General features: G+C 35.6%; 2 protein-coding genes across 3 annotated transcripts; one reads left to right on the top strand and one right to left on the bottom strand.

Moving 5' to 3' along the window:
* Positions 1-489: 489 nt before the first annotated feature.
* On the bottom strand, positions 490-4058 carry slmo (PRELI domain containing slowmo). The gene is made up of 4 exons (XM_034968419.2): positions 3864-4058; positions 3624-3789; positions 3302-3496; positions 490-1821 (listed from the first exon to the last, which is right to left on the bottom strand). Exons 1-4 carry the CDS (start codon positions 3893-3895, stop codon positions 1528-1530), a joined length of 687 nt encoding a protein of 228 aa, XP_034824310.1. The 5' UTR covers positions 3896-4058; the 3' UTR covers positions 490-1527.
* Positions 4059-8423: 4365 nt separating this feature from the next.
* On the top strand, positions 8424-24092 carry mdy (diacylglycerol O-acyltransferase). Of its 2 annotated transcripts, XM_034969009.2 has the most exons (12): positions 8424-8630; positions 8887-9043; positions 9948-10076; positions 11093-11190; positions 11961-12013; positions 14069-14177; positions 16033-16182; positions 16956-16982; positions 19499-19634; positions 20021-20186; positions 20433-20705; positions 21519-24092. In XM_034969009.2, the coding sequence occupies exons 2-12, from the start codon at positions 8928-8930 to the stop codon at positions 21729-21731; spliced, it is 1470 nt and encodes a 489-aa protein (XP_034824900.1). In that variant the 5' UTR covers positions 8424-8630; positions 8887-8927; the 3' UTR covers positions 21732-24092. The 2 variants fall into 2 exon arrangements, with proteins under 2 accessions (XP_034824900.1, XP_034824909.1); XM_034969018.2 differs by lacking the exon at positions 16956-16982 and having other exon boundaries at positions 8425-8630.
* Positions 24093-25807: the final 1715 nt, after the last annotated feature.

The following is a 25807-nucleotide window of genomic DNA, read 5'->3' as shown; positions in this document are numbered from 1 at the left end:
GCATTGCAACTGCAACACCACTATAAAAATCAATAGGTGCTAGTGGTGCAATTGACTGTTGCAAACTGTACCCAATTTCTGCCACAGTATTAGTTCTTTTAAAATGGTGTGTACTACCAAAAAAACTATCTACTGTCCACTAATGATATTATCTGTGACTGTTATGAAGGGCACTGGTTTAAAGACACTGAAAACCCGCAAACTTTTAAGTTCTCACCATTAGATAATGCTCACAGTCAAATTCTTTTATGAATATTGTTAGTTTCCGGGATGCAAGCTCACTCTGTATCAAACATCAAAATCTAAACTGATTGTAAGTTTGAGTAAAAGAAGCTCCACTGTAGTAGTAGATACATCATCTCAGAGTGATAACTGGAAATATATCAGGTGGATGATAGGAACTGAGCATAGACAAAAGCTAGTAATCATGTTAAATCTATGTTATTATACATGAGGTATACCTAGCTTGAATTCAATAAAAGAAAAAGACAGCCAGTAACAGAAATTTATTAAATGAAAATATACTTTACAATGAATAGTGAGTAATGTTATTGGAATTTTACTATTCAAAATCTTGCCTTTTACATTAATTACAATTAAAATGTTGCAAACATCATACATGTTCCTAATACAGTGTAAACTCTTTATAATGCAGCTCAAGGAACCAAGTTTTTTTTGTATTTCAATGAGTTTTTGTCAGGATAAAGAAAAATAATCATAATATTTCACTAATCACAATAATTTTGTGTAAATGAATTACAAAAGGTACATGAATTTTCTCTTGCAGACTTAAAGATTAAGCTCTTTAAGTCTGATATACAGATACAAAAGACAAATAATAAATATTTATTGATGACTAAATATTTATGTGTTAATGAGTGTATCAATGTAAAGTAAACCAACCATATGGAACTTTCTTTATAATGACTTTATAGAGTTTACAATGGCTTACACTGTATGCTAAGTAATACTTTACATCACTTTATATTTTGTAAGGAACAAACTATTATAATATTTGAGAAATTAACATGACACTTATTTTTGTGTTTTATACAGAAACAAATTACATGACATTTCTTTTAATTCTTTATATTATATTTTAGTGACAATATACAATGTTTTTTAAATACATCACACGGTAGAAGGAAAACACATGAAATAAAACTTTAGAGAAAACTGTTTTCTCTGATTAATGCTTTAATATTACTATACAGAAGAAAATTATTAAATAACAAATTTGCTATACATAATATATTATGTACATTACAAACAATTAACTATTTAAAAATTAAATACATCCCTCCCTTCTAAATACTAATCTTGACATACTAGTTTTGATCAATGGTTTAATGCAACTAATGTTTATCAAATAATTTTTATGCAATATCCAAAAATAAAAATACAATAGAGTTGGTTTCATACTCCAGGCCATTATAAACTCGTTAACATAAGAGTATCAATAGTCAATAATCAAATAAAACAAATCTTTTTCACCTCCAATAGCAAGAGTTTACGTTATTCCTCCTTTCAGCTTCGTTGATTAGCATTTGCCTTTCTGAATTTTTCTATATCATCCAATGACCTTTTAGCTTTGGATGATATATCATCCATTGATCTTCGAGCAGTGGTTGTGATATCATCTATAGACTTTTTAGTCTGTGATAGAAGCTCATCTGTGCTTTTGCAAGCTGAATTGGCTAATTCCTTTATTTCAGAGTCAAATTTACCAATAACCCATTCAATTGCTTGGCGTCCTTTGCCTGCATTTAGTGATATTTTATTCGCTAGTAAATCTTCCATGTAGCTACTAAGTGGCACTCCCTGTAACATTATAAATAATAATTTAATACTAAGTAACTATAATACTAAAGAAAACTGGAACTTTCCTGGAACTTTCTGGAAGACTATTTCTATTTTCAAATATTAATCGTTTGAGTATTGATTGAATCACATTACAAATAATAATTGTTAAAAAAACAGAGATTGGAAAATTTAATAACCCTGAAACTTGTTCAAGGATATAATTTTTTTTATACTAGCTTGCGGTACACAAATTTCAAACCCCTATTTCACCCCTTTAGTAGGTACTGTAGTACGCGACAGGTTGAGATGGCAATCGGGGTATGAGGCGGGGGTGACACCCCGCACGTCACCCTCGCTCGCCCGCACTGGGTTAGCACGGGCCGTGCGGGTGTGCGGGGCGTTCCCTCCCCGATTGCCATTTCGACCTGTCGCGAAGGTATGGATTGGGTACCTATAAAGAGTAAAATTTCAATCAATCGAGTTAAATACAAGCTATACCCTAGTTCTCGACCTTATTGACGGTTATGAGAAAGTAGTTTTTTGTCATATTCTTGTTCAGTAGGTATCATTCATAGATTGTTAAATGTTGTTCCCTATGTCAATAAGGTCGAAATTCGCTTGCACCCATTTTTCTGCTTGCGCCTCACGGCTCGAGCAATTTTTTTTTTGTAACAAAATAATGTAACTTTAATAATTATTAAATATTTGTCTGTAACACGTGATAATATTGTGATACACACATGAACCTGTATTTGACACCTCTATAATACACTGGAAAAGAATATCAATTTTATCAATTCATTCAAGAGTAAAGAATGTATGTTCCATTTTTATAATGTTAAGTTTCTTTAAAATGATTTTCTGGATAAATAATACTGCAATAAAATTATAACTACTTAAGTAACAATAAGTAAAAAAAAATGCACAGCTTAATATAGTTATAATGGATCTAACTAATATACTTTGTCATTTTGACCTTTGTACTAAAACATCTAAGTGACCCTGCAATCAAATACAAGTAAAATTGATTTTGTATTAATGACTTTTTTGGTCCTCCCTCAATTAGGTAATAAGTACTTTGATAACCTCAAGTCTCAACATCAACTTTAATCATTACAATGAGGAAAACTTTATCACCTAAGCAAGGTCCTATTAAAGACTGACTGTTGCCACAACTTCCATCCGTGTGGATTTAAGTTTTTTGAAAATTCTATAGAAATTCTTTGATTTTATGGGAAAGTAGAAGGAATCATATGAGTATAGATATATTTGAAACTAGCTCATGCTTGTGACTCTCCATGTGGCTACACAAATTTTGAACCACTATTTCACCCCCATAAGGGTTGAATTTTCAAAAATCCTTACTCAGCGGATGTCTACATCATAATAGCTATCTGCATGCCAAATTTCAGCCCAATCCGGCCAGTAGTTAGTGTCTTGATAGATCAGTCAGTCAGTCACCTTTTCCTTTTATATATTTAGATTATGAAATCCTTACTTGAACAGTAACCACAGCTTCCTGGGTCAGCAGAGTTTTTGAAGGGTCAACAGGATCTGGAGTATATTTAACAGTTTCATCTACTGCAATATATCGACAAAATGTTAGATTTGTTGTCTTCAGTGTCATTTGACGATCATTTGGGTTCACTTCAGACTTTTCACTGGCATAGCATATTTTGGCTGTGCCAATAAGCTGTAAATGGAGATGACATTATTGTTAATTTATTTTTGGCTACAGAATTGTTTAAATATACAATGTAATATAAAGATATTAATAACATAACAAAGACATGCATTGCTAATAAAATATAGGTACTTACTGCTTGCGCCCAGCGAGGAAAAAACCACTTTGAACTGACGAGTCTATGGGTGTGTAAAACTCCATTTACAACTTTTCTATCAACGACATCGATCCCAACGACGGCTGGGTTCATCGGATTAGGATATTTCCTCCATGCTGCTTGAGCAACAGTCTCCCAGGGATGGCTACGATATAAACATTCATTCATACAATCATTTTACGTTTATAAATTAAGGTTTGTTGCGTCATAAACACTTACTTAAATGTATGTTCAGAGGTCCAAATCTTCATATTTAGTAAATTCTTTTTCTGTATATATAGATGCCGATATAATTAGGCTTATCTAATTATTTTTCTGGAATTTGAACTATTCGGTACATTACTTTCGTAAAATCATTATCTCTTCAACTCAACAGTTCCGACACACGCAACACTCACACAAGAAAGAAAAAGGGACCTTGAAAGATGGACGAGGTGGCTGGTTTGACATTGACAACACCACCGACCAGAAATAAAAGACAACACAGATGTCAGACCACAGATTAGTATAGCACACACAGATCACGCAGATATAATAGGTACCTACCATAGAGTAGGATAATATTAGGATACGTAGACAGAGGAAATCCCTGGGGAATCCAGAGCCGTAAAGTCAGATAAAAAAACTTGGGGCACATACACAGATATACCAGATATTCAACTAGCGTGGCCCCCTCAGTCCCTCTCGCTCAAGCAGAGGTACTTACTTGTGAAATATTATTCCGTCTATATTTTTACGTTCGCTTCGGCTATATAATTGTAGCCTAGTATGCTGCAAACCACCATTGCATAATAACTTCAAAAATAACAAAACTAATCAATTATTTATTTACAATACTGAGCATATCCATATACTTCAATACTAATATTAAAATTTAAATTATTTGTATTTAAATTATTTAAATAAAGTATTAATAAACTTAAATCTAAAAAAACATTAAATTAAAACTAAAATAAATTAAATTAAATCTAAAACCTCATCGAGACCACCGCAGCGAGGCATTGTACCCAAGATGCTGGCAGCATTACCCCTTTGAATGGCCAAACTAATTCTTTGACCAAGGTAGCTGCCAGCTCTCGGGTCCCCGGTTGACTCGATAACTCTTTTCGCAATTTCTTCAAAAAGAGCTCGAGCCCCCGGGCCCCACGGCCCCAAGGTCTCCACACCAAAAGGCACGAATACGAAGCTCCCATCGAGGTTTTCATATTTGCGCCTCTTGGCCTGTTCGGCGCTGATGGCCGCTGCACCCGCCATAGAGGAGGTCGCCTGAATGTGGGATGCAGCTAAAGTGTCTACACAAGTTGCATCCCAAACAAGCGACCTGCTCATCTTCCACGGTACGAGCGTCATACCATCAGGTCTCTTGCCATCGCTACGTGCCAAACCAATAGGTTCTAGTACAGCTGGCACATGGGCGGTGGCAAGGGACCTCCGGATGACGTCGTTAAGGGTACTATGGCGGGAGAAGCGTCCAGCGCTTCTCGAACAGGAGAGCCCATGGTGGCCGAAGGCGTCAACGCAGTCACCGCAGTGGCAACGGTGAGGCTGGTTTTGTAATATGTACGAATTGACAGTTTAAACGTAGCATGTTCATATTAGCTGTAACATAAAAATGCAACTCCTCAATATATCGAAGTAGGTTGCCTGCACATCGGATTGAAAGAGAGGTGATGCAAAATTATGTAGGTTAGGTAGTTAAGCAATAAGATTTAAACAATAGTATGTAAGATTTCTTTATTAGTATTGTTAGTCCATAAGGGAGAGTAGATCATAAGCCGGCTCTCAATAAACATCTTTCACCGTTGCCGCATTTAATTATTACCATACGGCCACAACATATCTCATGGCGACCCTTGCCAGTCGGTGCATGCCTAATCTAAGTGCGTGCACCGGCTGGGCACCGATCAAGATGAAGACTACACAATTTTCAAAAGAATATTATCAAGATTCAAGACTCAATTAGAACAAAAAGAAGAAAATAATTCCACGTCCTATATTAAAAATCAAGAAACACTAACATCAAGAAATAAGCCAAAAAAAAAATGAATCGCTTATGAACAGAAGACATCTCAAGCTTTATTGATCGGCCCAGCATCATCGTGCGTCCAGGGTTATCCCGGCCAAAACTAGGAGGTGTCCAGGGTATTCCCGGCCCAGTTCGAGGAGTCCAGGGTTTTCCCGGCCCATTAAGATGCAGTAAAGAAGAGGCGCAGACTCCAGACCTCCGGACCTGATGACCAAAACCTGTCCTGATGACGACGGCGACTACACGGCGGTCACGAAATTGACTATTGAAATGCGTCGCTAACAGTTAAAGTATGTGCAATTTATCTCTCGTAATGGGCAAATAGGTAGAATGTGTAGCTATTGTAATTTTTTTTCTTGGGTACCTAGTTAATTTAATTTTGTACGTAGGTTAGGTAACTATTGGTTTTTTATAACAAATAATACTTGTTCCGCTATCTACTAATAAATTCCATTCGTGCTTTATTAGTAAGATTTTATATAGTGTGTAGGATAGTTTAAAATAATAATAGATAATTAATAAATGAATAAGTAGGTACTTACTTCTTTCGTAAATATTCGGTGTTAAAATCGAAATATAATAATTCAGAGAATTATAACGGTGTCATCGCGTGGTCAACGACACACGCGTACCCGAACATTTTGTATTGTTATACGAGACAATGGTTTTGCTCGAGATGCAATTTGCAAATACAAGGAAATGAATATGAAATAAGGAGAATTTTTTCCCCTACAGACGTTTTTCGTCTAGTTTCGTGCAAGTTTTGACGATGTAAGACTATACCCGGCTTTGACAAATTAGGACTCTGCAAACCAAAGGCTTGATCACCCTTCGGCTGTAGAAGTGCTATAGGTATAAAATATACAATATTTATTTTGGATTGAGACATACTGACGTAGGAATCTGATTGTTATTTATTTGTTTAAACGCGATGTTTTGCGCATATTTAGTACCTCCTCATTCAACTATATATTTGTCTAGACTCTTGATCATTATCTACCGCGCTGGTGTTAGTGAAAGACCTAGAATTTTAATGAAAAGTTGAATGTTATTGAAATACTTATTGAAAGAAATAAGTTTGATGAAGATTATAAGTGTTATGAAAAATGCTCGCAAGCATGTTATGTTAAATATTAATTAGGAGAGTACGCGCCGCGTTTGTTGATTTGTTTACTCATTTGTATTATGTGAAGAAGTAACTTGAAAGGAAGAGAGATTTATTTTGACTGTCCAGGAAATATAAATACCTGAGATGTTTACTCAATAATAAGTATTATTATGGGTTATAGAATAGAAACCTTATATTTACCGTCTTACGACGATGCTATACGACAGCTGTATACTTATGATGACGACTATTTGATAGGTCAAAGAATCTTTTAAAGTCGATTTGTGAAATCGATACCTCAGCTTATACATATCTAATACCTATGATGCTATTTTGAGATTATTTTATTACCTATGATGAGATTTTTCGAAACTTTTGTAAAAGTCAAATCCTTGACTGCACTTAATAGATTACGATATTTCTATTTATAGGTAAGGTTGAAAGTATGCCCATACGAAGTAAGAGATAAGATAAATTGCACTTTAAGCACAGGAAGTAACTAAAAAAAATGTTTCCTTACATAATTTAATTTTATTTAGCATTAGATTTTATTTTTGTGATTGTCATCATCTTTTCTTCTGATTCGATGTAGCGTCTAACATTTTTTTTTTCTTTTAAGGGGAGGGGTAACCGCATACATTTTCAGGGGAGTTGTAATATGTACGAATTGACAGTTTAAACGTAGCATGTTCATATTAGCTGTAACATAAAAATGCAACTCCTCAATATATCGAAGTAGGTTGCCTGCACATCGGATTGAAAGAGAGGTGATGCAAAATTATGTAGGTTAGGTAGTTAAGCAATAAGATTTAAACAATAGTATGTAAGATTTCTTTATTAGTATTGTTAGTCCATAAGGGAGAGTAGATCATAAGCCGGCTCTCAATAAACATCTTTCACCGTTGCCGCATTTAATTATTACCATACGGCCACAACATATCTCAGTTTATTGTGGCGCCAAGCCTAAGACCAATGAGAAAAGAAAGTGTCGTATGGTCTAACATAGTGCCCAGGTTGGCAGAGGGAAGAGCATGTAGCCAGTAGCCGGACTCTTTTGCAGAGACAGCGAGAAGACGTGCACGGTCTTTTTTAGAATTTGCGTTTGCTAGTAAAGTGTCAAATGTCGTTTTGCAAATAATGTCGTCCCACTGTCTCTGGGAAGAAAGAGAAACCGGCACTTGGCTGGGACTATGCATGGACCATTCATTTCTTGCCTCTGTTAAGCCAGACACCTCTATGGAACCCAAAGAATTGGATATAATCTTGCCATAGAGAGTGTGTGTACTGTAAACAGAGGAAAGAAATGCTGGCAGCGAAACACTAGAAATTTTGCGAATTCCCAGACCTCCATACCTGATTGGAAGAGAAGCCTGGGACCATGCTTGATTACTTATTGGACAGTTTAGAATACTAGTGAGAATATTTTTAACAAAAGCATCCAAATTGTCCAATAAAGTATTATATTTCCAAAGTGGAGAACAACGACAACGTGCCCAACAAAAAAAGGCTAAACTATGACACAGACAAAAAAACTGTGTTTTTGTCTTTATCACTCTTCAGAGCTATAGGTACCTAGCCTGCTCAAACATGGTATTATTATTTTCATGCCAAGTCACAGGGCACGTAAAAACATGACTGACATTGACATTACCTTTTTAAGGACTGTGTTAAGGACCTAATCGACATATCTGTCTTTTATATATCTGTTAACTAATCCAATTTTGGATTTCCATTCCATAATCCATTACCTCCATTACCAATAATTACCATACCATTCCCGCCCAATCCTTGCCATATTTCTGTTCGCTGCTTGCCATGCTGATCCCATCGACCACGGAACTTTTTTAATCACGTAAGTTCATAATAATTCAAATAAATGTAAAGTTACAATTTGAATTTATCTAATTTCTTTCTGCCGAATGCCATTTCTGCTGCCCTACCGTAATCCGCCGTAATAAGTCCGTAGTTCAATAATTGAAGGTTGTATTAAGTATATTATAGTTGCAACCAACAGGCAACCATTGCATTTGGCTAAGCTACGATAAGACAATCTATGGCTGGTAATTTTAATTGTTTCTAAATATTTTTAGTCTTATTTTTGTTTGCAGTTTTGGCATAAAAATATTAAGTAAGTACATAAAACTAGACGATGTCTAGCAAGAATGACGAAAATGCATTGCGATATAGGAGGGCTCAAAGTGTAACAACAGCTGAAGAAATTACAGAAAAGGAGAAGAAAGCTCGGAAGTCTCAATTAGATAAACCGTAAGTTACCTCTGAAACAAAATAAAATAAAATTGAAATATACAATTGCTGGCTGATGCCCGCGATTTAATGCGCGTGGTTTTAAGTTTTTAATCCCGTGGGAACTCTTGGATTTTCCGGTGTAAAAAGTAGCCTATGTCACTCTCCAGGTCTTCAACTATACCTTTGCGAAAAATCACGTCAATTAGTTGCTCCGTTGCGACGTGATTGAAAGACAAACCAATAAACCAACAAACAAACATACTTTCGCATTTCTAATATTATGGGTAGTGATTTATTTAAATACCTACTTATTATATTATTTACTCCAGTCCAGTTAGTGAACGTCCATCAGTTGATAATGATAATGATGTATTTATAAAACTATACTAGCTTATGCTCGTTACTTCGTCCGCGTGGACTACACAGATTTCAAACTCCTATTTCACTCCCATAGGGGTAGAATTTTAAAAAATCCTTTCTTAGCGGATGCCTACGTCATATATCTGCATGATATATATGCACTATCTGCATGCTAAATTTCAGCCCAATCCATTCATTACTTTGAGCTGTACCTATGTCTATCAACATAGATCAGTCAGTCAGTCACCTTTTCCTTTTATATATTTAGATTATAAATGCGAAAGTGTGTGTCTGTCTGTCTGCTAGCTTTTCATACCATCAGACCATCTGTTTGACCAATTTTGACAAAATTCAAAATGTGTGATAACTGTGATGAAAATTAACTTTATCCAGAAGTAACATAGGCTCTATTATGTACAGGGGATGAAGTTGCAGTCAAAAGCTAGGGAATCATGCAAGCTATAATATTATGTTAAATCTTAGAAATAACTCTGTGTGGATTGGACTCTGTTTGAGTAACAGTGTTCAATTGTGCTTGATATTAAATATTATTTGCTTTCAGAATACACAAACCTCGGGATTCATTATTTTCATGGAGCTCAGAATTTACAAACTTTACTGGATTGGTAAACTGGGGCTTTCTTATGCTTACAGTCGGAGGACTTCGCTTGTGCCTTGAAAATTTTATTAAGTTAGTGATCACATTAATTAAGGAGCTTGTGAACGAAACTGTGTGATTACACTTATAAAAAATGGTGTCGATCAATTGACAAAAAACAAATGACAAAGTTTCATTTCCCAAACAAATTTTGGCAAAATTATGAATCGTTTTATGATCGTTATAAAACTTATGTTTCTACAAATAATTCACTTGATAAAAGAAATTACCAGACAAATTGTTATTTCATAAAATATCATTTGACAAACAATTGATTTCTTTAATTGTGTTAATTAGTAAAACAACATATCGCACTTTTTTTTTGATAAAATGAATTGTTTGATAAAATGAACTGTTTGATAAATACTTTAAGAATTCACCAAATCTTTTATATGTCGACGGGCCCCGGTCGACGAGAAGAGACCACCACTATGGTGGGGGGTCTCTCTCATCCCCCCGCTCCCACCATCAAGAGCGAGCGAAGCGAGCTCGGGACTTGGGGCACTCCGACTCGGAACGGTTAGGTTAGACCCTGCCATCCCCTTCGTGGGTTATTTCTTTTTTTACCACGCAGAAAAAAGGAGCCCCATGATATTATTGCTGCGTTGCATAGGGGTTTGCATATGTATGCAAAACAGACTTTTTGTGTGTTTTTTGTTAATTAGTTATTTTATCAAATAATAAATTTATCATCTATTATTTTGTAAAATCGCGAATTTGAAAAACAAATTATTTGGTGAAATAATACATTTTTAAATGATATTTTAACATTCAGCAAATTTGCAAAGTAAAACATTTGTGAATAGAATATTTGTCAAATGATCTTTTGTAAAATGATATGTTTGCGGTATACGACGTTTGTGATTTGTTTAGTTTTTCAAAAGTTTTTGGTGAACTAATAATTTGTCATACGTTTTTTGTCATTCATTAGTGAACCAGTATTTAGATTTGCTTTCTAAAGGGTGTGATTTTTTTTATTGATTGCAGTTTTGTTGTAATAACAACACAGTTCTTATATAGTAAACTCAACATGTTTTTATATATTTTAGGTATGGAATCCGTGTGAATCCTTTTGAATGGATTATTGTGTTGACTGGCTACGACAAAGGAGACAACCAGCAGTACCCCTCTGTTATATTACTGATTTGTAAGTAATTACTATAGTCGACACATTTTGAACTGAGTCGTCGAGTTATCTGTCTCTGTTTCGCTCGCACTTATCTAAGACCTGTAATTGCGAGTGAAACAGAAACAGAGATAACTCGACGACTCAGTTTAAAATGTTTCGATTATAAATATTGTATGAAGCATGTTTCTGCTTAATCTGTTTTCTATAAGAATATCTATTAACAAATACTTGTAAAAAATTTAGAACAATACATGAACAATACTAATTTTTCACTAACAGTGTTACTTGCAAATCTTTAGTGTTAAAATATAAAACCAATCAAGTGGGTGTCATGCTCATTTTGTACTAATTTTTTTTGTGATGTAACCACAGCGGTTATCCAATTTTTCTCTTTACTTGTGCTATGAGACATTGCTACCTGCCAAATTTCGTGATTCTAGGTCAAGGGGAAGTCCCCAACTAGAAGTAGAACTGAAACTCAAATTTTTTTTTTCATCAAACGCATATGTGTGGGGTATCTATGGATAGGTCTTCAAAAATGATATAGAGGTTTCTAACATCATTTTTTTCTTAACTGAATAATTTGCGCGAGAGACACTTCCAAAGTGGTAAAATGTCCATGCAAACTAGAGATCTAGTTAGTAGTTTTTGATTTTTCGTTGCAAAATATCGATAAAATACGATTGTATTACGGAACCCTCAGTGCGCGAGTCTGATTCGCACTTGGCCGGTTTTTTTCTCAGGAGATATGGAAGCCTAAAATATAAGTATTTCTTATTCTATTCCAGTCAGTGTGGTGCCTGCAGTTGTCAGTTTATTAATTGAAAAGGCTATGGCTGTGGTGAGTTACATACTTCTTGGGTCAAACTTTGTATAGTAAAATCAACAATGCAGTTAGACTTATAAATTACTAGATGATGCCCGCGACCTCGTCCACGTGGATTTAGGTATTTAAAAATCCTGTGGAAACTCTTTGATTTCTCGGGATAAGCCTATGTCCTTCCCCGGGATAGCCCCGGGTATAACTCTGTATTAAATTTCATCACAATCGTTTGAACTGTTGGGCCGTGAAAAGCTAGCAGACAGACAGACACACTTTCCCGTTTATAATACACTCGGCGTCAAAAAAATCGCACCTTTCAAAAAATCTACTTCAAACAATTTTAAACCTTATTTGACATCAATAATGAGGGTCATGTTGGGTATCATTTGAAAGGGGATGAAATGGAGAGCACAAAAACAATTCAATTAATTATTTTTCTTTTATTGGAACAGCACAAAAAAAGAAGTTTATGAAACAGTAAAAATCCTTAATTAAGCCTTAATTTAAAACAGATTAATTATACAAAAAAGAATACAAAAAATGATCTTAAAAATAATCTTAAATCTAGTGTTACCCCCCCTTGCCCTGATGACGGCTTCCATACGATCCCTCATGGATCTTATCAATTTTAAAATGTCTTCTTGAGGGATAGTGTTCCATTCCTCAATAACAGTATCTTTGAGTTCCTGGAGAGTCGTAGGAGCGGGATCACGAGACCGAACCTTGCGTTTTAAATGGTCCCATAGGTGCTCAATCGGGTTCAGGTCTGGACTTCTTGCTGGCCAGTGCATGACAGAGATCCCAACCTCTTGAAGGTACTCGCGCACAATAATTGCAGTGTGAGCGCGAGCGTTGTCGTGCATCAACATGAACCCCTCGCCAACAAAACTGGCATAGGGGACCACATGTTCTTCCAGGATCTCTGTGATGTACCGGTGAGCAGTCAGTGACCCTTGCCCGCGAGCACCTCGAGCCCGGGAGACGCAAACAAGGTCGGTTTTGCCGTCGGCAGACATGCCGCCCCAGAACATACAAGAACCGCCTCCATATTCCACCGTCTCCTGGATGCAGGCTTGGGCGAATCGTTCACCCTGTCTTCTGTACACTCTTTTGCGTCCGTCGTTGCAGAAAAGGCACACTCTCGTCTCGTCTGAGAAGAGAACAGCTTTCCATTGTTCGAGGGTCCAATTGACGTGTTCGCGAGTCTCTGCGGTCAATTTGGGACCCGTAGCAGCTTTTCGCGCCGCTATTTTCTTCTCCCTCAGTCTTCGTCTAACCGTAGACACACTCACAGTTCTTCTGTTAGTTGTCTGGAGCTGCTGTCGCAACTCAACAGCATTTAAGAACCGATTTCTCAAAGACGTCACTACGATGAATCGGTCGTCTCTCTCCGAGGTGCAGCGACGTCTACCAGACCCATGTCTTCGGACGAAGCCACCGGTCTCCAGGAAACGCTGGTACACTCTTCGAACCGAAAAACGGCTCAAGTTGAGTTGCCGAGCGACATCACACTGCCGCATGCCTGATTGCAGTAGTGCAATCACTTGGGCGGCCTCATCAATAGTAGTATCCATCTTCAAAGGTATTTTTCTTGGGAATGAGCTTCTCGTGTGTCCACTTCAACGGTTAGATAGCGAATGACCCCGATTGTACCTGTATTGACCATTTTATACCTACAAAAGGTAGCGCAACTAGCGGCTGTCTTAAGAAGCAAAATTGTAAGTGTTTTCTTCTTCTTTTTTTGTGCTCTTCCAGTAAAAGAAAAATAATCAATTGAATTGTTTTTGTGCTCTCCATTTCATCCCCTTTCAAATGATACCCAACATGACCCTCATTATTGATGTCAAATAAGGTTTAAAATTGTTTGAAGTAGATTTTTTGAAAGGTGCGATTTTTTTGACGCCGAGTGTATTAGTATGGATAATAAAAACTAATAATTTGTATTTCAAATCGTTTACTATATTATGTCCAGACAAAAAATTGTTTTATATAATATATTAGTAATGTATATTATGTGTAGACACTAAATTGTTTCATATATATATTATCATAATATTATACTTGTATTTCCAGGATATCATAACACCAAATACTGGCATTGGCCTCCAAGTATTCAATATAATTGCGGAGATAAGTCTTCCAGTGATAGTACTGTATTTTAAAGGACCAGATTTCAGTTTTGGTATGTATCAGAATATTGCGACTCTGTCCTTGTGGATTTAGGTTTTTAAAAATTCCCTGAGAATTTTTTGATTTTCTAAGACAAAAAATGGCACCGATTCTAAGCACAACCTAATTTTAGAGTATTCGCACCCTCTTCTTACTATTGTAATATGAAAAGGACAGAAGCAGTTTGACATTTCTAAATTTAATTTTTAGATGGTAAAACCCGTGTTTTTAGCACGCACTCGCGAACCTACTGTTTAAATTTGTATTGTGCACTAAAATTTAGAGTCTTTAAATGTGAAAGTCATGTTCCGTTCCTTTTTTAGCATTAGTAAAAAGAAAAGGATGCAGATACTCTAAATTTAGTTTAGAGAGAGACTAGAGAATCGGGGCCAGTATTTCTGTACCGGATTGGCCGTCAAGAGGTAACAGACAGACAGACACTTTCGCATTTATAAAGTTACGTTTAGTTAGTTAGTACGCGGCAAAAAATAATGTACATCAACCTTTACACTGAGATTTCGGCTTTGTAGAGCGTTGTCTTTGTTACTCATACCTATGCGACGTTTTGTCGGTTTCAACAAGAAACAATGCTCTACAAAACCACTATCTCTTTCTAAAGGTCGATGTACATTATTTTCTGCCGCGTACCAAGTACGCATGTCCTTTGATATCGTAAGATATGCGGACAGATACAGATATATTATATTAGGTGTGACTCGTGTGTGATTGTCGATGGTCTTTAAGGCGAAATGGGATTGAAGTCGTACACGGGTGCTCTCTGACGCGGTGCGGGCGACCGGGTGCGGTAGTCTGGGCCGCCCGAGCGCAATTTGTTGCATGCTTTTTATTAATATTTATATTTCAAATTCTATGTGCTCTGTTACCATAAAATAGTACCGTCATCCCTTAGTGTGTAACGTTTAACGTTGAAGTAAATACGAAATTTTATTGAAATTGGTTTTATATCAATCGAATAAAACTGGGTTTTCTCCTAATGGTCGTGTAAAAAATGCGTATTTTGGGGAAACTTTGCGATTTTTTTGTATCGAGCCAAATTGGCACAATTTAATCGTGTTTCAGCTCTCGTAATTCTTTTAATTTTATAATATTAAAATCCAATCCAAAATGTATCTCAACATGAAACAATCGTATTTATCGAGATATTTTACAAATATAGAAATAAGCACAGCGAAATATATTATTTTTTATTGTACACCTAATGTACCTGATGTCATGTGAATCAATCTAGATTATGATTTATTAAGAATTCAAAACTTGCTAGTAAATAATGCGTTTGGTTTTATGCATATCATTCATTAATACCTACCTAATTTATACATAAATTTTTAATATGTTGACCCTTGGAAGTGACAATGGCAAAACTTAACATGCGTATAATGTTAGCCTACTTATATGCATTTACTGGTACCTATTATTTCTTTTGTATTCATGATCACATCAAGCACAAGTTGAACATGTTAATTTCCTTAATCGATTTGCTATCGGCGTTTTCTATTCTATGTCCGTTTTGTATACCGTAAGCCTATATCGCAACTCGCTTGACATCGTCTGTCCACTTATAGGGCAAACTCCCATTCCGAGGCCCCCCAGACGTTAGTTACAAAATGTGTGAGATAGAGTACTGGTAGTATGTACTCTTAACGTAGGTACGCACATCTGCTAGTTTGGCAGCCGGCTGCAAATTAATGAAATTAATAATAATCAATCCTATCTGTAATATGTCGATAGGTTACTTAGCAACGTTGATGTTTGTCAAAAATTGCATGGCCTTTTTTGAAAATATGCGACCATCCCTAGGAAACGAAACATCTTAAGTTGTCCAAATTACAGTTTACTGTTTTTTTCAGTGGGAAAAACAACTGTATGCATGATATATTTGGTGCTATTCTTAAAACTGTGGAGCTATGTTCAAACTAACCATTGGTGCAGACAGGGGAAGAAAACAAAGCAATACAAAAACACTTTACGCCGACAGAGCTTATCAGCGCCTAATTGGAGTAAGTTTTATTTTATTACTTGATGCAGCTGAGATTTCGTCATTCATCATGGGACTAAGGGCTTTTTCCCTGGAAAATGAAAATATTTTCCTTTCATATTAGTTTCAGTATAAGTGTCAGTCTCCTAAATGCGAACTTTTTTAGTGTCGAATTTTATTACAATTGGTTGAGTGCTTAGGCGTGAAAATATAACAAACAAATTATTATTGACATATGGATATACATACATTCTTTTGAATTTACAACATAAGTATGGAATTATAGTATGATAAGAAAATAGAATAGATATTCAGAAGTTTATAAGCTTTTCTAAAAACCAGCAGTGTGAGGCAGACTCGCACACCGAGGGTTCCGTAGCTTGGAAAGGAACAAATATTTGGTTAATAAGTTAATCTTCCGACTTACTAATCATTTGGTACCACAAAACTAAGTTTGTTTGTAAAGGTTTATTGCTAATTTCTAAAACACTGATTTTTCTGTAAAGTTTACAACTTCTTTCAATAGATTACTTGTGTTTTTTTGTCCTTTTTCATCATTCGTCAGGAATAAATAAATAGTACAAGGGGTAAACCCTGTTGACACACGAGATATATGTATATTATGTGTACACAACTTAAATGATCACGAGCGAAGTGAGGTCATAATATCATATAATTCGAGGTGTAAATACTCTATCCCCACACCAACGGTTAACTGGAAGAGGTTTCTAGGTATTAAGTTCGCATATGTGCATTCTATTTTCATGTGCAATAAAGAATATAAAACATTTACAGATAACCTAGTTAACGCGGAACAAGAGAGTAAGTAGAATTAAATATGATATCATGTACAGCACTTGTATAATCTTTTGCACTCTGTATTTCTTGTAGCTGTGCTATTTGTTATAATATTATTATACAGGATGTAACCAGATCGCTAGCAAAAACTTTGCGTTATTGTTATATTACCTAAACACAATCCAATACCAATAACCACTTGCCTCTCACTCGGGTCAATGCCCCACCTACGACGCGGCATTGACTCCGAGTGACCTATTTACTAACGTTCGTCGACCTCTAGCGTCACTCAGATGTTTTATTTGCAATATATCGTAAACGTTTACAAAATTTTATGTTTTCCGCGTTTTTTTTGTGGTATCATATCAGTAATCATCAGTAATATTGATTACCTGTAATCGTTTTTTGCCAGCGTTCTGGTTACACTCTGTATATCTTTTAGATTTTTCTTTTAAATTATTTTAATGTATGCTTTGTAACTAATTTGATTATAGATATTATTGTGTTTGATGTGATTAAAAGTGTGAAATTGTGTGATATGCATAATATAGTAGAAGCATTGTAATATTATATCCAAGCTATGAATATTTTGAATAACTAGCCGCAAAGCTGTTTATGCTTTAGCTTAGTGTGTCAAGATTTTTTAAATTTAATATGATGATTTTAACTAAGGTAGATGCGAGTCAGTGGCGAGAATTTTGAAAAAACAAAACTGGTCAAGTGCCATTCCCTCGTCATGTTTATAAAAACCAATTTATCGTAAACAGAAGAGAATAATAATAATAATTATTATTATTATTATTAGAAATAACTTCATTTTTGTTGTGCATTTTTTCTCTGACTATACTTACGGATTTTATAAATTTAAAATCTTGGTCACTGAGGCAGATCTATAGAGCGCACTTTGACTTTGCTCAGACTTAAGATTGAGTTAAAACAAGACAGATTTATGTGAGAGATATAGCTCTGTCTCGTTTTAACTTTGTCTTAAGTCTAAGCTAAGTTACAGTGTGCTCTATAGATCTCACCCTTAGTTACTTTACACTTACACTTGTTAGTTGTGGTAATTTTGTTTTTAACTGCATCCATTCATCATCATTCACGATCAACCCACCGCCGGCTCACTACAGAGCACGGGTTTCCTCATATAGTAGCTTAGGAGTTAGGGGCAGGGACGTTAAACTCTTAAAACTGCCACTGGGCGTAATTATTTCGTAAACTTAGTTTTATTCACGTATTTATTTCCTGCGACACTGACTAGCATCCATCAGCTTCTATTTACGGATATCTTCTTCCTAATGAAGGGAAGTTTTGCTTTACTTTTCTGTTGCTAAAATAATGACTAATTTTATTATCAAGTTGTACTGGTCACCCAAAATTCACAATGCTGACGCGGTGCAGGTATGGAAAACATAATTAAATGCTTTATAATCATGATAATGTGGCTAATTCTGATATACACAATCTCTAAACTAAATTGACAGGTCTAAAATCTAGAACTATCCTTTTCCACAGGGAGCATTATGAAAGGGATAGTGTAATGTAACCTACATTACACTATCCCTTTCATCTTACGCTTACGCATCGAATTGGATGAAGAGTGATGCAAAATTATGTAGGTTAGATTAAGAAATATTATTTAAACAATAGTATGTAAGATTTCGTTGTAATACGGTATTTGACAACTAGTCAAATCAGTAACTTTTATCAAACGTCAAAAAGCGCGCGGCGTGGATTTACAATATTTTGGAAGACCCTCTATTTAATATTCACTGAGAAATAATTTATTTTTGATATAGGCAAATACTCAATTACTGTTAGTCCATAAGTTTAATCGATAATAACTAATAAAGACGTAGTACTACAACGCTGTCTCCATCATTTAAACCACCAACAGTAAACATATATTTAAAAACCGGCCAAGTGCGAATCAGACTCGCGAACTGAGGGTTCTGTAGTACAATCGTATTTTATCGACATTTTGCACGATAAATCAAAAACTACTTACTAGATCTCGTTCAAACCAATTTTCGGTGGAAGTTTGCATGGTAATTACATCATATATTTTTTTTAGTTTTAGTTAACTATTCAGTTTAGAAACCTCAATATCATTTTTGAAGATGGGTTTGATGAAAAAAAAATTTGAGTTTCAGTTCTAAGTATGGGGAACCCCAAAATTTATTGTTTTTTTTTTCTATTTTTGTAAAAATCTTAATGCGGTTCACAGAATACATCTACTTACCATGTTTCAACAGTATAGCTCTTATAGTTTCGGAAAAAAGTGGCTGTGACATACATCCAGAGTCCAGACAGACAGACAAGACAAATCTATAAGGGTTCCGTTTTTTGCTATTCGGCTATGGAACCCAAAAAACATTATATTTAGACCTGTCATTTTAATTGATTGTGTGCAATAGAATTAGCCGCAATGTAATCTTATTTAACGCAATTTTGTAATTGACTTGCGTATGGTGTGTTGAACTTTTATTTTAGTTTTATCATTAGCTTCTTTAGTGTCATTCGCATGTTGTTGTCTGCAGAGCCCTTAGAAGACGAGAAAGCAGATGGGAAATCTGGTTTGGTGAAATACCCTGATAATTTGAGCCTCAAAGACCTTTTCTACTTCATTTTGGCACCCACCCTTTGCTACGAATTGAATTTCCCGCGCACGACACGGTGAGACCTGCATGTATGAACCCTAACACACACCTATCGCACTGAGCCACTAGTAGAAAAGGACTGACTGATCTATCAACGTACAGCTCAAACTACTGGACTAAAATTTGGCATGCAGATAGCTATTATGACGTAGACATCCGCTAAGAAAGGATTTATGAAAATTCAACCCCTAAGGGGGGTTGAATTTTGTGTAGTCCACGCGGATGAAGTAGCGAGCATAATCTAGTTACGTTATATTATTATAGTATGGTGACGCTAAGTCCGAACGCGTCATGACTTTTCCTTATTGCCACAACGCGTTGTAGGCTGAGTCGCTAGGTCGCTCAATGAGTGTGGAAATAAACCTTCGGTAAGAAGTTTTCATAGTGATTGTAATGTTTCAGTATAAGGAAGAGGTTCTTAATAAAGAGGATAATTGAAGTCGTTTTTGGTGTGAACTTAGTTCTTGCACTGTTCCAACAATGGATGATCCCATCTGTCACAAATGCCGTGGATCCGTTCTCACAGATGAGTTTCATCAAGATAACTGAACGACTACTAAAACTTGCCGTAAGTTGTGTGTTTTAACACTGGGTTTACTGCAGCTTCATGAAAGTGTTTCCACATTATATTTATAACAAAAGGCAAACTTGAAATTTCTTGGAATGGACCTGGTAAAATCGTACCTTGTGCTCAAAACTCAGACGTTCGTAAATCTTAAATCAAGTTTTGTATTCCAGAATTATATCAACAGAATTTCTCAACGGTTAAATCCTTGAAATACTGGAACCCATTTAAAACAATTTTTTATTACAGGTACCAAACCACTTGATTTGGCTGTGTTTTTTCTACCTGTGCTTCCACTCATTTCTCAACCTAATGGGCGAGTTGCTGCACTTCGCGGACCGCAACTTCTACAATGATTGGTGGAACGCGAACAACATCGCGGAGTTCTGGAGCTCGTGGAACATGCCGGTCCACTTGTGGGCCGTGCGCCACGTGTACATCCCCATCACGGGGCTGGGCTACAGCAAGGCCGCAGCTAGCATTGTGGTCTTTTTTATATCCGCCTTCTTCCACGAATACTTGGTGAGTGATATTTTTTTGAGATAGCAGAGATATTTTGTAAATGCAATAAGTAATAATGAAAAGTGCAAGGAGGGATTCTTTGTACTGTAAGGAATTTCAAACTCAAATTCAAATCCTTTATTCAGATTGGGTATTTATTGTATACACTTCCTGATTGTCAATTGCTGAATTTGCAATACAATGATGTAGTGGTCATATTGTATTACGTGAACTTAAAACTAAAGCTACGAGGGTTCTAAGTGCGCTCAGGTCTGAGAAGAGCCCACAACAAAGTCAGTCGGGTATTCTTTTTTAATATCACCATTTTACAACATTATTTATACTTACTTACTTACTAGAACTATCAAAGCTGTTTGGCAACTTATTCCCAAGCTTTCTTATCATTTAAATAATTACGACCATAAGCACGTCCTTTACGATCCCGATGATCAAACCACTAATGTCGGTCGTGGTTTGATCATGTTCTGACAACGCACACAAGTCACAACCTCTTCATACTGTTTTCGCTGGTGAAGTCCCAGATTTCGGACGTAGTCTCACGCCACATCCTCAGGGGCGTACGGGGTAGTTAAGTTTGACCAACCCACGCGTTTCAGCGTCATCCATAAACCGTGGGCCAAGCCTCATAGCAAGCGCCCTTAGGAGAAGATTGCCCTCCAAACTCTTCGAGCCCTAGGCTTCACCTTCAGGCTGAGCACCCCGCTCCGTCCCCCCTTGCGGCGACGCTGTACCGGTCAATAACGCCTACGCAGCACACTGAATCTGAAAAAAGGTAGCTGCATTAGCATCACACTGTTTTCATGTATCTTACAGGTAAGCGTACCGCTGCAGATGTTCCGCATATGGGCATTCCTCGGTATGATGGCTCAGCCGCCGCTGTCGGTGATCTCCAAGCTGGTGCAGGTGCGGCTGGGCGCGCGCTGGGGCAACATCCTCGTGTGGAGCTCGCTCATCTTCGGCCAGCCGCTCGCCATCATGATGTACTATCACGATTACGCGATCTTGCATTTCACGCCCAAACAGTAGTACGTTGGCGTCAGAAAAAGCGTTCTTGAACCTGCGCAGTGGGTGATTTTTTATCTATTTGGTGGTACGAGAAGCACCGGTCAACCTTTCGTTTTTTCGTCAACCAAACAGCAGTCCTGAGTGCTTAGTATGAAATTTTATATCTCGTTAATGTTGATAGAATTCGAAACAAGATAACGTTAAGAGTGAATGTTTTTTTAGATCCATTTTAGGACCTAAAAATTAAAATAAATAAAGATTTAAAGTCAATAATTCAGTATCATCAATTTTAATTACACAAAAAGTTTCCGCATGTAGCGCTGGTTATTCATATATGGACGAATTTATGCTTTAAAACAATTCAGTAAGGTCTATTTTACTGTAACACTGTGTTTCGACGCTTAATTCTATGAAGGTTCGTGAGATGTAAAAACCAAAATCTTATTCAGAGAGCTCTTTACTTAAGACCAACTGTAGCATTTATTTTATCGGATGTTATTCATATAGGTAGCATGAAAAGCAAATATATTACTTTAACGTAACACATTAAATAAAATGCACATGCACTTGGTATTTACGAAAACGCAAATCAATAATATCTTTAGTGATTGCCCCTAATGAAACTTTCGTTAAATTAAAATCGGTATTGAACGATTTTAAAGCTACGCTTTTATGGTTATTTCATTCTCAACACTAGCGAAAACCTTCTAAAATAGGTGTTATAGAGAAAAAATTACTACGCGAGAATTCAATTCTTTTGTTGATTTTGAATTTGTTGCATTTTAAAATTGGCTACTACAGACCGTTCACTATTACTTGTCCCCTGCCGTCATGTTGGCACCTTGTCTTTCTAACTTAATTTTAGATAAATATAATCGGATGGTATTTGAATTCCAAAGAGATTACATGACAATTATACGTGGCCATGTTTATACTAACCTTTATACATTTTTTAAATGAAAGTAAAAGTGTAGTTTTTTTTTATTATTATTTTTATAGTAGTGAATTTACAAAAGTTTTCATCTGTAATTTTTTTACTTAGGTCTAAGTATTTTTTAAATGTTACTTAGGTGTCTATGTAGAAAGACTGAAGATAAACAATTGAAAGTTAGAATTTACTAACGGTTGTCTGTGTGTTCAGAGATTTTTATTGCGGTTCCACCCGTCAAAGTGTACCAACATATTGTTTATTGAACCGCGTCCACACCATTGAAAATAAACGTATGTCGGGTTCGTCAATTTTTTTTATTATAATATTTAGGTGCACTTGAAATATATTCTATTCGTTTACATTAAACGCACGTGCTCTGCTATCGGTGGGTTTGATGAACATTTTAGGAATTTACGTAGCGTCGTGTTTTATTACGCTTATCCTCAAACATGGAGTATGGTATACAACACAAAACACTACTCGAACTTTTATTGGTGTGAACGCGGATTTATGTAATTGTAGATCTTGCTTCTTTCAAAGTATAGAGCAATAAATAGGCGATAATGAACCACTTAAAATAAATCAACTTTTCGATCAGTCTTGTCTGTAGTAACAAGTCTCTGAGCTCGCAGAATATTATTTTGAAAGAAAGAAATATTTCTAATTTTATACATTCCTGTTCTTAAAGATATGTATATTGAAAATATTGTTCTTTATCACCTTTATGTTCTCGGTTTTGGTCAACAACTCAATGATGAAGATATAATGTTTTAAATAGACTAAGAGCCAGCGCGTGCCAGATCATCTTTATTTTAAAAAAGCTGATAGTTCACAGGGAGGAACGATCAGGAACTATAAAGTTTGGATCATGGTGGCTTTGGGAGATAACAGGTAATAAAGGTGTTGGGGACAATACGCGGAGAAGCTTTCAGCTTTTATAAAATAACGAAGGTCTGGCACGCGCTGGCTCTCTCTGCAATATTTAGTATGATATTATATGAATTATATTTTTGCACATAAATGACATAGGTAATTAGATAAAATAACATTTGAATGTATTTGTAAATTTTAGCCAGAATGTTTTATTAATTTATTATTGTATGCCATTAATTAAGTTTATTTTCATTATTATGGAGCTATTAAATAAAATAGTATTTTATAAGGTTTATAAAAAAGCGTATGGGTGTTATATTTAAGAAATATATTAATATATTGGGTATTAGAATTTAAGATTGAATTTTAACAATTTTTATATTAATTCCTTGTTTAAAAAATATAATTACATATTTGATATTAAAATAATTATAATTATACCAAAAAAACACGAATTTATGGTTCAAAGTGCAAAATACTGTGATATGCATTGTAATGTTAAATTTTTTATGTATTTATTCAATATGTGAACTAATCCTGCACAACTGTTACTTTTTTCAATAAAAGCATGTTATAGTTAACAATCTTTTCATTGATTTTGAACCCGTTTAACTGTAGCTATTTTATGAGAAGAAACTTGAAAATAGTAGTATGTACCTACCTACCTAGTAAAGGTTGCGAAAGTTATTTGAAAAACCTGGTAGCTTGGGTCCAATCTCGCTGATTGGTCCCGGATAGAAGACGGCTTGGTATTTGAATTTAAAATTGTGACTGAATTAAAAGGTGAACAAATCGCAGAAAACATTGAAAACTCCGAAACTCCTCCAGGAGTGACGCACTTTGACAGTTTAGCTTTTTCACTTATGTTACAGTTTCCTTGTTAGTTCTCGGTAAGAATGCCCTAACGCGTCGCAGGTTGCTACACAGCACACACGGCGTTTAGGACTTTATTGCCGCATCGCGTCGATTACGCGGTTCTGCGAGTAGTGCCTTATTCACTTAAGTGCCACGAAAATTGTTCTCAAATAGGTACTTAATTTTCGTTAGGCCTTCTGTAATTGAGTACCTACCTAATTCTTTTTTGTATGCTCTGACAGAATCAAACGATGCGATATAGGTAATTACATTAGGTATGACCTATCGGAATATGTATTGTAGATAACCCGTCGGCAAACCTGATGATTTATAAAAATTCAGCAGTTTATTTTCAATATCTTTCAGTCAAAAATCTATCTATATCTAAATTGTTAATATGTAGTCGTAAGTTAGCCTGGTCACTGGTGTTAGTAAACATTTAATTGCTTAAGCGTGCAACCTCTGACTTGGCAATATGACATGTGCACAAGTCAATGAACGATAATCTGATTGAATCGAAGGTCGCTGCATATCACTACAAGATTTCGCTAGCTATAATACATTGTAATTGCAAGTGGATTACTTATTTATTTATTTATTTATTTATTTTATTTTGTAGAGACAAACAGTTACAATTAGTTAGCTAGATAGTATATATATAAAAACACTTAAACCAAAGCAGTCTCCAATGAGAAATTAACACTTATAATAAAAAATTGTGTCCACAACACACGGGCATAGTATGCATATGAAAAACTAAGCACAGAGTATTTAAAACTAACTAGGTAGGTAAACTTAAGGAACACAGAACTAAAGCAAAATATAAACTATAACTAGGCAGAATTTGATATAACATCCTTAATTGCTAATTTATACCTATGGAGAGAGAGATGAAAAATATCACTTTTCGCGAATAGATGATTAGCTTGGTTGCAACTTCGTCGTATGAATGTGTTATCAGCGTGTTTAGTCTTACTTGGTGCAATATGAAACAGTTTCCGATGCCGGGAGTTAACCCGTGGGCATCTTAAAGATATTTTTGATAGCAGATATGGTGAGTCAACGCCGTTGTTCAGAAGCTTAAATAAAAGGATTTGATCTCTTTGAACACGTCTGTCAGCAGCTGAAACTGGCATATGGGGATTGTCATTACTATTAGTATTGTTTGATATGTAATATGTTAGTCGTTTTTTGAACCGATTGTGGACTCTTTCAATTTTATCCTTATGTACATTATACTGAGGACTCCAGACTGTGGAAGCATATTCCAGAGACGATCTAACGAACGAGTTATAGAGAATTACAAGTGTTGACGGTAGTTTAATCTCTTTGGAAATCCTTAAGACAAATCCCAACATCCTGTAAGCCTTACTAGCTATGTGGTTGACGTGTTCATCGAAAATCAGCTTTTTATCTAATATTACGCCAAGATCCTTTA

Source organism: Maniola hyperantus, chromosome 1, assembly GCF_902806685.2.
Source record: "Maniola hyperantus chromosome 1, iAphHyp1.2, whole genome shotgun sequence".
In the NCBI taxonomy this organism is placed as follows: domain Eukaryota; kingdom Metazoa; phylum Arthropoda; class Insecta; order Lepidoptera; family Nymphalidae; genus Maniola; species Maniola hyperantus.
The sequence above is the reverse complement of the archived record's forward strand: the minus strand, read 5'-3'. Positions and strand labels throughout refer to the sequence as shown.